We start from the raw sequence: 12377 nt of genomic DNA on the forward strand, positions 1-12377 counted from the left end.
GAGAGTGTGTACTATGTAACCTTCCCATCCTCCAGTACTGGGATGCCAAGCTTGCATCATGGTGACCTGTGGGAGCCCACAACTGACTCAGTTTCCCAGTTTGACTCTGAAGTCTATTCTGAGTCAACAGAGTTCAGGCTTGCTTGTTCCAGGGCTGTGAGAAACTCCTGATTAGCCCACAGAGTCTCTTTGAAGGGCTGTGAGAAAGTCCTGATTAGCCCACAGGAAGGAACACATTGTCTAGCTAGATGCAGGCTGCTGATGCCAGTTGGAGGTAAATCGAGATAGAAAATGAAATTGCCTGCTCCTTGACTCAAAGCCAGGATAGATAATGGTTGAATGGCTGTGCTATGCATTGTTCTATCTCTGTGCTTCAAAACTGTATATAAGCTGGCTGTGCAATAAATTTGGGGCTGTCTGGCATTGACCAGCAGACCTCTTGACTCCATTCTATCTTCTTCATTGTCTCTACAATTAGCACATCTCTACACAGCTATCCAGCTGACTGTCAGCAGGCTCTGACAGTGGCCTGACATAGTTATTGTTTTTAAATCAAACTGATTCATGGATACTTTTTGCTTACCACAAGATTTAACTAACACAAATTTAATAGCTGTTCAATTAAACACTCTATAGAGCAAATTTTCTAGGAATTCTATTAATCTGTTAATATTTGTTCTATTAAAGTTGCATTTGGGGTCATGATTCCATACCTTGGTTTTGCAATGTAGGCTCTGATCTCTTAGTTTATTAATAGCATTAAGAAGGAGTGTAGCCGGGTGGTGGTGGTGGTGGTGGTGGTGGTGGCGGCAGCAGTGGCGGCGCACGCTTTTAATCCCAGTACTTGGGAGGCAGAGCCAGGTGGATCTCTGTGAGTTCAAGGCCAACTTGGTCTACAGAGTGAGATCCAGGACAGGTGCCAAAGCTACACAGAGAAACCCTGTCTCAGAAAAAAAAAGTGTTTATGTCAGGGCCTGGGGGCCCATGTCTCTAATCAACATTTGGGAGGCAAAGTCAGAGGATCTCTCAGAGTTTGAGACAGTTTTGATCTACCTAGTAAGGTCCAGGCCAGCAAGGAACTACATGAGACCCAAGCAAAAGAAAAGTAGGTTTTTCAAACAATGAGCAGCATCGTATTTAGGACTGCATCATACTGTGTGCAGTCATTGTCTTTTTGGATGTTTCATGATATTGTTTTGCATAAGAAGGCCTCTTAGACCCTGACTGTGTGCTGCTGCAGGTGTTGATCTATGAGTCACTTTGTGATCAATGGGCTCTGACAGAGGTGTGTGCTTTAAATAGTCAGGGTCCTTTTCAGGCTCCCCAGTGAGATGTGCTGAGGTGGATCTCAGGTGATCAGGTTCTTTCATGATGCCAGCCACTTAAAGCTACAAAGGCTGCAATACAGTGAAGACCCAATCCAAACCTTACAAAATTTCATGCAGTAAAATGTGGAGCTTGCTGGGCAGTGGTGGCACATGCCTTTAATCTTAGCACCTGGGAGGCAGAGGCAGGAGGATTTCTATGAGTTTGAGGACAGCCTGGTCTACAGAGTGAGTTCTAGGATAGACTCCAAAAAGCTACACAGAGAAACCCTGTCTCAAAAAAAAAAAAAAAAAAAAAAAAAAAAAGTGGAGCTTGCCACTAGTTAACCATAGAGGTCTGGAGGTCTGTACAGAGATGAGCTAGGAAGTGACGAGAAGGGGCGGAGACAGGAAGTGATAAGGCAGGGAGGAGACAGGATCTCTGCCCTTTTGGTCAGAGGATCTGGAGAGGTAGGAAGTCACTGGTGGCTGCTTCTCTGCTTCTCTAAATTTCAAGGTTTTACCCAGATGTCTGACTCCTAATTTTTATTGATAAGATTAATTAGATGCTTCATCTGGTGCTCAAGTTTTGGGGCATGAATTCACAAAAAACTGCTTGCCCATATGCCGGAGCTGCATTCGGGGTGGGAGGCTCCTGCTGGAGTCACCACCCGACCACTTAGGTTTTCCTTTTCTTCAACCCCAAAAGGTAGAAATCAGGAAAGATCAATTGCGAACTCTTAATGACTTTCAAAAATGTCCAGGAGACATTAACTGGCTACAGTCCACAATTGTATTTACAACTTAAGAAATGAGTAATTTCTTTCAAAACTTACAAGGTGACAGGGACTTAAATAGTCCAAGAACATTATCAGCTGAAGCTGAAAGAGAATTGGCTTGGTAGAAAAGAAATTACAGGATGCTCATGTGGATCATTTGGATCCAGAGCTTGATTACACTCTGGTCATTTTACCTTCTGTGCATTTCCCTACAGGAGATTTAATGCAGAGAGAAAAGAATATCTTAGAATGGGTTATTTTATTTTATTTTGTTACCATATAAACAGAGTAAAAAATGAAAGACCTAGGTAGAAAATGTTTTTGAGTTGATTTCAAAAGGAAAATTGAGACTTTGTCCGTTAGCAGGAATAGATCCAGTAGAAATTGTAGTACCATTTACTAATGCTGAAATTTCCTCTTCATGGGCAGAAAATGAACATTGGCAAAGAGCTTGAAATAATTTTTTGGGGAGGGATTAGTGACAAATATCCCAAAAGCAAGAGAATTCAGTTAATAAAGAGAACTAAATGGATCCTTCCTCACATTGTACAGGAAACACCAACTTCTGGAACCCCTACATTCTATACTGCTGCAAACACACCAGGAAAGGTAGGTTATAAGTCAGGAAATTTGAATAAAGTGGCTCAAAGCCCTTATAACTCTGTTCAAAATTCAGAATTATATGCTATTCTGATAGTGTTATTGGATGTTTCAGAACCTCTTAATATAGTTATTGATTCTCAATATATAGAAGAGTTGTCTTACATATTGAAACTGCTGAATTTATTCCAGATGATAGAGAATTAACATTGTTATTTATTCAGTTACAAGAAATAATCATAGCCGGGTGGTGGTGGTGGTGGTGGTGGTGGTGGTGGTGGTGGTGGTGCACACCTTTAATCCCAGCACTCGGGAGGCAGAGCCAGGTGGATAACTGTGAGTTTGAGGAGGCCAGTCTGGGCTATCAAGTGAGTTCCTGGAAAAGGCTCAAAGCTACACAGAGAAACCCTGTCTTGAAAACAAAACAAAACAAAACAACAACAACAACAACAAAAAAAAAACAAAAAAAAAAAAAAAGAAAAAAGAAGAAAAGAAAAAAAAAGAAATTATCAGAAATAGAAATCATCCCTTGGCTCTCTGCTCTTACCACTGCATCAGACAGAGAGACCGAGCTTGGAGTTTGGAGATAATAAAGGCTCTTTGCTTTTACATGTGTGTGTGTAGGGGAGGGAAACAAAAACAAACAAAAATATCATCCCTTATATATAACACATATTAGATCCCATATGGGTCTACCAGGCCCTCTAGCACAAGATAATGATGAAATTGATCAACTATTGGCAGGAAATGTGCTAGAAGCCTCAGAACTTCATAAAAAACACCACGTCACCAGCATGAATTTGAAAAAAGATTTTTTTTAATCACTTGGCAGCAAGCGAAGGAAATTATAAGAAAATGTCCTACTTGTTCCTTGAATAACCAAACTCCACTACGGGCAGGAATTAACCCAAGGGGCACTCAAAGAATTGAATTTGGCAAATGGATGTGTTTCATTTAGCAGACTGGAAAATTAAAATATGTACACCATACCATAGATATATCTTCAGGATTTCAATGGGCAACTGCTTTGAGTTCTGAAAAGGCTGATTTGTAATCACACATTTGTTAGAAGTTATGGCTGGCATGGGAATACCTGTACAAATTAAGACATATGTGTGGTGGTATTGTGTTCACCAAAATATTGTGTACTCTAATAAATTTATCTGGGGTCAGAGAACAGACAGCCACTAAATACAAAGGCTAGAAAATGGTGGCACTCACACCTTTAATCCTAGCATTCCAGAGATAGAAATCCCTCTGGATCTCTGTGAGTTCAAGGCCACATTGGAAACAGCCAAGCATGGTGACGCGCCTTTAACCCCAGAAAGCCAGCCTTTAATCGCAGGGAGTGGTGGTAGAAAGCAAAAAGATATATAAGGCGTGAGGACCAGAAACTAGAAGAATTTGGCTGGTTAAGATTTTGGCTGGTTAAGCATTCAGGCTTTTGAGCAGTAATTCAGCTGAGACCCATTCCGGATGAGGACTCAGAGGCCTCCAGTCTGAGGAGACAAGACCAGCTGAGGATCCGGCGAGGTGAGATAGCTGTGGCTTGTTCTGTCTCTCTGATCTACCAGCATGGACCCCAATAACTCGCCTTGGGTTTGATTTTATTAATAAGAACTTTTAAGATTCCTGCTACACATATGCTTCAGCATATGTCTCTAGTAAAATAAAACAGTTTTTTTTTTGCATATTACAACATAAAGCATATTACAGGTATACCACACAATTCTACAGGGCAAGCATAAAGCAGATTACAGGTATACCACACAATTCTACAGGGCAAGCATAAAGCAGATTACAGGTATACCACACAATTCTACAGGGCAAGCATAAAGCAGATTACAGGTATACCACACAACTCTATAGGGCAAGCATAAAGCAGATTACAGGTATACCACACAATTCTACAGGGCTAGCAGTTATAGAAAGATCTAATCAAACTCTAAAAGATACACTTAATAAACAGAAAGGGGTCACAAAGACCCCCAGAGGTAGATTGCATAATGCCTTATTAACTTTAAATTTTCTAAATGAGAAATTTAAATTTCTCTAATGAGAAAATGAGAAAAAAGCTTCAGAGAGACATTGGATAGTAGAAAAAACTACTGAATTAAATCAGCCTGTGTACTTTAAAGATGTGTTGGCCTCATAATGGAAACCAGAATATGTGTTACATTGGAGAAAAGGTTTTGCTTTTGTTTCCACAGGAGAAGAAAAGCTTTGGATATCATCAAAATTGATATAGATGAGATTTGTACATGAGAGACCTCTTGATTAGAAGAGGTAATAGTTCATCAGCCAGTGTGACCATTCAATCTAAACTAACTTATAAGACTAACAAATGCTTTTCATTTATTTCAGATATAAATTGCCAAAAGGGAAACTCCCCAAAGTTAGGGTTGGGACAGGGTTTTGTTTTTGTCTTTCAAGGAGAATAAAGGAATCCAGCTAAAGAATCTGAGGACCACTGGACAAATGAGACATCTGAAGAAAAAGGATGAATCATTCAGAGAAAATGCCCCAAGAAAAAGTGTAAATTGGCTTATTGATATGTCACATTTCCAACAGGATAAAATTTTATAAATCTCAAATGTTTGTTTCTGCTGTTCTCTACAGACACATAATACAAATGGTGTTTTTTTTTTTTTGTATTCCCAGTTCAATTAAAAATTAAAGCTGGCTTTGGAATTGGAGCATGGCTCTCTCCTTCTCTAAACCTAAGCATCTTGTTAAAAGGAAAATCCAACATCTCTGTCTCATGTCAGAGAGCCACCTGATATGGGACAGAGGAAAAACCAAAATTAAGGGGCTATTCTATTGCTATTATTCTCATAATCCTTTGGTTTTATTTTGACTCTTTAAAACTATTCTTAAGGTATAAATATTATATCAAAATTTATAAGATTGATATATACATTTTTTTCTACTTTTTGTCATGATTATTAATAGTCATATAGAGAACTCATTCTAGAAAAAGGTTTGATCTAACTTCCTCACATGATTTTGGGTTTGAGTCTCTATCAGGTAACTAGGAATTAAGATTTTGTACTCTGGATGTATATGGCAAATTATGGTTCTTTAACTTCTTTGAGACCTGTTGCATATGACACTTAAAATGTTAAGTTTTCTGCAGTGAACCATGACCATGCCTAACAGAGACCTTTAAAGTCTCCAAAAGAGGATGGGGCCCCACTACAACAATTCCACCTAAACTATGGTAATGCTACTAAGCTAACAAACACAACCTAAAGATTGGCTTTGGACTATAAACTGCTTAAGACAATTTTAAGGTAGTAGGCTGAGATGGTGCAGCCTCACAGACTACTCTAGCCAGGACTTGAGACAAGCCCTGTACTTTCCCATTACACAGAGACTGGATAATAAATGATACAGCCAGTTCTCCCAGGACTTGACAATTATCCCAGTTTTTTTCAGGTCCCCTAAAGATGCCATCACCCCCAGACAACAGGAAGTAATTTTAAGAACACTACAGCCATATTCCCAAGGGGTGCAGTGGACAATTTTTGGTCTTTCAATGGGTTATGGATATTTGTCATCAGTTAGGGGAATTGGTTACAAGTTATTATTGGTATGGTCAGGAAGAAAGCTAACAAAAGAAATTAGATTCAGGGATCCTGTTATAAAAAGAAAAAATGGTAATGTATAAATAGGATAAAAGTATAGATCATTGAATGTACTTTTAACCAAAAAAGCAACTACTAGTCTTAAACATTTTACGTTGGCTTAAAATTTTGAATACTGATACAAATTTTAGATTATTTTTGTTATACTGTAATATGTTATAGAAATGATAGGATTAAAAGGTAGATTATTGAATCTACTTTTAAAACAAAAACAACTACTAGTTTTAAATATTTTCATTGATATGGATTTTTTTATATTGGTACAAATTTGAGGTTATTTTTGTTAGGACATACTATGCATATGTTTCTACTCTTGTTCAAGATATCATACTTATACAGCTCATTTAACAATGTAATTTAAATTTCTAGTCCTTGAAAAATATTATTACAAAATATTTAGGTTAATAAAGAAATGCAGGTAGTTAGTAGTTAGTCACCTATTACAATCAAACTTGTATTCATGCTAGATATGTTTTCAAGGTCAAGCAGAGATATAGTTTAGATAGTCAGGTAGTCTTCAAACACTTCAGAGACTTACAGAATATAGCATTTATGATGTTTTAATAACATAAGGTTCTTTTTTTTAAATGACAATGTGACATGTCTGTTCTTGGCAGCACCAATCTACTTCAGAGAAGATGATGGACATCAAAGAAACTCCAAATGGAGTTTACTTTTTTTGTGGCAAAAGTTAGCCACTGGGAAAGAAACTGCCCTTTCCTTGACTGCTGGCAGTATGCTGCCCAAAATGGACAAGCAGGACAGACAAGAAAGTGACTTGCCAAACTTTGCCAAGACAAGGTAAGACAGTCCTGCTTCATGGAAAAGTCTGTCCAGTATCTTAGCCTGTGGGTGGAAGATGGATGCCCCAATGTTACAGAGGAACCTTGGGTGACTGTCCAGGAAGCCAGCTGTTTCTATCGTTTATTAATTTGGGAAGTTGTTTCCTCTGCACTTTCTGTTTTCTCGGGTAATAGTATATACTTCTTGGGTCTCTGATGGAGTTGAAGACAAGATAGTTATAGTTTTTAACAAATTCAGAAAAGTCATTCATAAAAGAAGTGTAAAGTATATAAGATTGAGATACATCAAAAACAGTTTGGGGTTGGTAATACAAGTTAGGATAGAAAGTGAATTAGGTACAACACTTTGGACTCACCAAGATAGGATAGATAATGGAGTATTTTCTCTAAATTTGTCAAATGCTAATGGACTAGATGTTGTTAATGTAATTATTGCATATATATATATTGTGTTTATTGTATATAGTTTTTCTATGTTAATTAAAACCTTCACTTTTTTTTTATTCAAAGCGATTTTATTGCTGTGTACACAAGAATTTACGCCACTAGAGCAGAGGCTGTGGATGACTCATATTTCCAATTGGGTGGGAGGGCCCGCTTAGTCTTATAGTAATGAGCCAGCTGGTGAATTCTGCTCTCTATCAGAATCAGGCGGAATTTAGCATCCTTATCCTTTCTGTTCCTCTCAAGATGCTTTCGGACAGCCACCACTTTCTTAATCAAATGGTACAGATCCTCAGGGAGGTCAGGGGCAAGGCCTTTCAACTTAAGGATTCTCAGGATTTTATTACCAGTCACAAATCGGACCTGCGCCACACCATGCGAGTCCCTCAGGATCACACCAATTTGGGAGGGAGTCAGGCCTTTCTTGGCCAGTTTGTAAATTTGTTCCTTCACGTCGTCAGACGTCAGCTTCAGCCACGTGGGGACGCTATGGGGGTAGGACAGCGCCGACTGGGACAGGCCCTTCCCGGGAGCGTGCATGCCACCCATGATGGGGGAGGTCTGGCAGCAAAGAGCAAAACCTTCACTTTTATTTAGACAAAATGGGGAAATGTGTGATAAAGCTTGCCTGGAGATGAGGCAGTGGAGCTAGACACTAGTTAACCACAGAGGTCTGGAGGTCTGTACAGAGAAGAGACAGAAAGTGATAAAGCAGGGCAGAGACAGGATCTCCGCCCTTTTGGTCGGAGGATCTGGAGAGGTAGGAAGTCACAGGTGGCTGTTCCTCTGTTTCTCTAATCTTTCAGGTTTTACCCCAATATCTGAATTCTGATTTTTATTGGTAAGATTAGTTAGAATTACACTTCAGGCAACATGTTTTAATAGATATTGTTGCTAGAATCTTACGTCTGGGAGACGTCTCTGCTTGAGAGTGACAGTATGGTCCACCAATTCAATTTCCTGAAGTAACTTTCACTTTTTTTCAAAGGCTGATGAAGAACCTCTCCTCACCCCCACCCCTCTACTTTCCAAAAGGAGTTCCCAAGGGAGATCTGTCAGAATATGGATAGAAAGAAAGAACTCTAACAGAACCTCAAATAACAAAACAATTGTCAAAGGAAACCTTCAGTAACTTCCAGAGAAATGATACCACTCATTCTAGTAGCCAAAGACAGGTCTCAGATTCTGGATGAACCCAAAATTAATGTTTAGGTCTTGCTCTGTTGGGGGATGGCTGCAGATCTGATGTAGCATCACCTTGACTGAGAAGGGAATATAAGATTCAAACCTAAGAAAAAGAAAAAAACTGTATGACTTTATGCTCTCTCCCTCTTTACTAGACTCTGTGTTATATCTGGTTTACCAGATAGCTGAGAGGTTTTTCAGGAATGCTTGGTGCTATACATCTATTCCTAAAGAGGCATCAAAGCCTCCACCATAAGCAAATTTTACTATACCACTTAAGCTATAAAATCTGAAATTATCAAATAAATAATAAATGCCACCAACCATTGGAACTAGTGATGTAGACTAGGCTTACTCACAAACACTGATTTTATAAGGGCAGTAATTGTGCTGGCTTGCTGATATAAGTCTTTAATCCATGCACTGTGGAGGAAAAGATGGGCGGATCTCTGTGAGACTGAGACCTGCCCCATGTACAGAGTAAGTTATAGGAGAGACAGAGCTATGTAGAGAGACCATGTCTCAAAAAAAAAAAAAAAAAAAGAAACAAACATATAGTACCCACCGAGGACCTTCCTGCTCCTGTACATTCATCCCTCATCTGCTTGTTTTTATTTTTTGAGACAGGGTTTCTCTGTGTAGCTTTGGAGCCTGTCCTGGTACTCACTCTGTAGCCCAGGCTGGCTTCAGACTCACAGAGATCCATCTGCCTCTGCTTCTCAAGTGCTGGGATTAAAGGCATGTACCAACACCACCAAGACATTCTCCACTTTTCTAGTTCATGCTCAGGAGACTTCCTGAAGCACCTTTAAGATTACCTAAAAGAAAATTAGAATTCCAGGGCACTGAAGATGACCTCATTGTAGGAAAAGAGTAAGCCAACAGCTGATTGGTTGGATTAATGGGAGAAATTTAGGGATGAATCCTTTACCCTAAGGTGGGTCAAGGGCTGGGCTTTAGGAGGGAGTATATAAGCCAGAACCTGGGCCATTCTTCACAACTACATTGGACAGTCATCTGCTTGGAGTTGCCTTATTCTGAACAGGAGAGCTCTTGTGATGGAAATGGATGGTTTCAACGAGAATGCCTGGTGGACATTGCCTGAAAACTTTGATGTCCCATTTGTAACATTCATAGATGAAGCCCAGGAAGAACACATATTTGGTAGGTGGCCTTTCCTATGTCCTCTTCCCCTCTTTCATGGTTTTCCAATCTTCTCCTTTTATGCAGTCTGTCCCAGATTCCTAGTTGTTGTGTGACACCATTCCTAGGGAGATGTGGGCAAGTATGTACTCAGCCCTGAGAGGGAACCTATACCAGCCAAGGAAGCCATCAGTAGAACTTGGTGAACCAATGAGAATTATTGGGGATCCTTAGGGGTAGTAGTGAGGGGTTACCCACAGGAGCAGAAATGACTCCAAGACAGCTGTGTCACTCAAGCCCACCCAGCATGGGTGACAGCTCACAGAAGCTGGGAACCTGGAGCACACTGAACAATATTGAGGGACTTCCAGAACTTGCTTATTTCTTCTGTCTTAAGGAGCTTCCCTGCAGGATGGAGTATGTAACTGCCCTGATTCTTAAACATTTTGTTTGCTCTTTGCTTTTGTTTTTTTGTGATAGTGCCCCTCTATATAGCACTGTGTGACCTGTACTAGCTGTTTAAAACAGGCTGGCCTTGACCTCACAAGGATGTGTCTGTTTCTCTGCTCTGAGTGCCAGCATTAAAGGAATGCATCACAATGACCTCCACACCTTGTTCTTCTATCTCTTCTTCAACATCCACTGTCTTTATTTACAGCTGCACTCAGAATAGGTTTTAATCTTGGAGGTAACTGCCACCCAGTTCCAGCCTCCTCACATAGTGCTAGTGGCTTATAAATCCTTTTGTTATATCTTGTGTGTTCAGGCCATGAAGACTTATACCTCAGAAGCATCGAGCTACACAGCAACACCCTCATTCAACTGGAGAAGTGGTTTTCAACCTCAGGCCAGACTCGAGTCACTGTGGTTGGACCACTCAGAGCAAAGCAGTGGTTGATGGATATGATTCGGAGTGTGGGGAGCCAACAAGCTTACTTCCAGGCCCGAGGTAGGTGACTTTGACAGATATGCACTTGAGGGTTGACTGCCTGACAGATAATAGTTGTATGGCACCATAGATTCTGATTGAGCCTCCCAGGACTGTGGGAATCCAGATGCTTCTCCAAGTCCATTCTAAGGGAAACAGTTTTAGGTTACAGCCATTTTCATTTCCTGAGGTCTCTAAGATCCTGGGGTGGTATGAATAGATCACCTGGGTGGGTCTGGGCTTGTCTGAATTCTTCCCTAATCATGTCCCCAAGGAAATCTTGGTTCCTAGTTCTGAGCCTCACTTTACCATTGTTCCACATTCTCTCCTCAGGTGAATTGATGTTGCATCTTGTCCGGAGCCAACCCTTGACCAACGCTGACTTGGATGCCGCTTTGAGCATACATATATGGCCTGATTTGTGATATGGTTTCTGGGTTCTGAACTGGCTGGCCTGGACTTCACAGAAATACACCTGGTTTTGCCTCCCGAGTACTGGGATGAAAGGTGTTTGACACTACCTCCAGGCTCATATTTACTATATTCTACAGCGAAAAAAAAAACTGTACTGTTGAAAATAACCATGGACATTTGAAGTATAACCTGTTTTTATGTTCATGCTATCTGTGTATTATTTCTCCTGCCATTGTACATAAAATCTTCTTACCACAAAAAAGGACAAATACTTTAGAATTGTATTACATGACATATATAGAATATACAAATCATAGAGACAGAAAAAGTAGACATTATCTCAAGATGTAGAAGAAAGAAATATAGAGCAATGATTTTCTAAGTACAGAATGTCTGTTTTGTGTGATGGAAAAGTCCCACAAATGATCCTTAGAATCAGGACGTAATATTATGAATGTAATAAATCAATTCAATTAATGTAAATAACGAATATCATAAATATAATTATTGAATGAAAACTGAATATGTAATCAGTGAATACCACAGATATTATTAATATCATGATTGTAATTAAAATTAATAAATGAATAAATTAGATGTGAACAATGACAACAAATTCCACAAGAGCTTGTAGTTATTTTTTTTCTACCAAACACAAGCATTTTTTGAAAACTGGGTGGAGATGCACACCTTAAATCTGAGCACTCAGGAGGCAGAGTCAGAGGAACCCTGTGAGTTTCAAGACAGCCAGGCCTACATGAGATAGACCTTGTATAAAATGAAATGAAACAAACAAACAAAGAATCAAAGAGAGTCAAAGACAAAAAAAAAAAAAAGAAATTGTCCTGGCCAAGGTGGTTACCATTCCTATAAATCATGCCTGATAAATCTTGAAACCTGAGAAATCAGTAACTTGCCAGAGATGACCAATCATCAGGACATCTTTACAATGTTGCTTCAAACATCCATGCACCTGGATGCTGACAGCACACAACATTCAGACTGGAATTTAGAGACCTGCATTACAGCCTGGAGAAAGATTGTTGACTTGATAATGGTTGGTGTGAAAATCCACTGAAGGAGAAATAAGTTTTCTGCATTTTGAAACTCTCCAGGCTGGGCTCAAACTC

At 39.6% G+C, this 12377-nt stretch overlaps 1 protein-coding gene, 1 long non-coding RNA gene and 1 pseudogene across 2 annotated transcripts; 2 read left to right on the forward strand and 1 right to left on the reverse strand.

The window, feature by feature from the left end:
- Positions 1 to 4580: 4580 nt before the first annotated feature.
- Positions 4581 to 8950, forward strand: LOC143269969 (uncharacterized). The gene is made up of 3 exons (XR_013046782.1): positions 4581 to 5903; positions 6948 to 7131; positions 8566 to 8950. It is a non-coding gene; the product is annotated as an uncharacterized LOC143269969 (long non-coding RNA).
- LOC102906033 (small ribosomal subunit protein uS15 pseudogene) lies at positions 7627 to 8164 on the reverse strand (annotated as a pseudogene).
- Positions 8951 to 9826: 876 nt separating the features above from the next.
- On the forward strand, positions 9827 to 11480 carry LOC102927149 (KH homology domain-containing protein 1-like). Its single transcript, XM_076557095.1, has 3 exons — positions 9827 to 9926; positions 10672 to 10854; positions 11167 to 11480. Exons 1-3 carry the CDS (start codon positions 9827 to 9829, stop codon positions 11256 to 11258), a joined length of 375 nt encoding a protein of 124 aa, XP_076413210.1. The 3' UTR covers positions 11259 to 11480.
- Positions 11481 to 12377: the final 897 nt, after the last annotated feature.

This window comes from Peromyscus maniculatus, chromosome 21, assembly GCF_049852395.1.
Source record: "Peromyscus maniculatus bairdii isolate BWxNUB_F1_BW_parent chromosome 21, HU_Pman_BW_mat_3.1, whole genome shotgun sequence".
Classification (NCBI taxonomy): domain Eukaryota; kingdom Metazoa; phylum Chordata; class Mammalia; order Rodentia; family Cricetidae; genus Peromyscus; species Peromyscus maniculatus.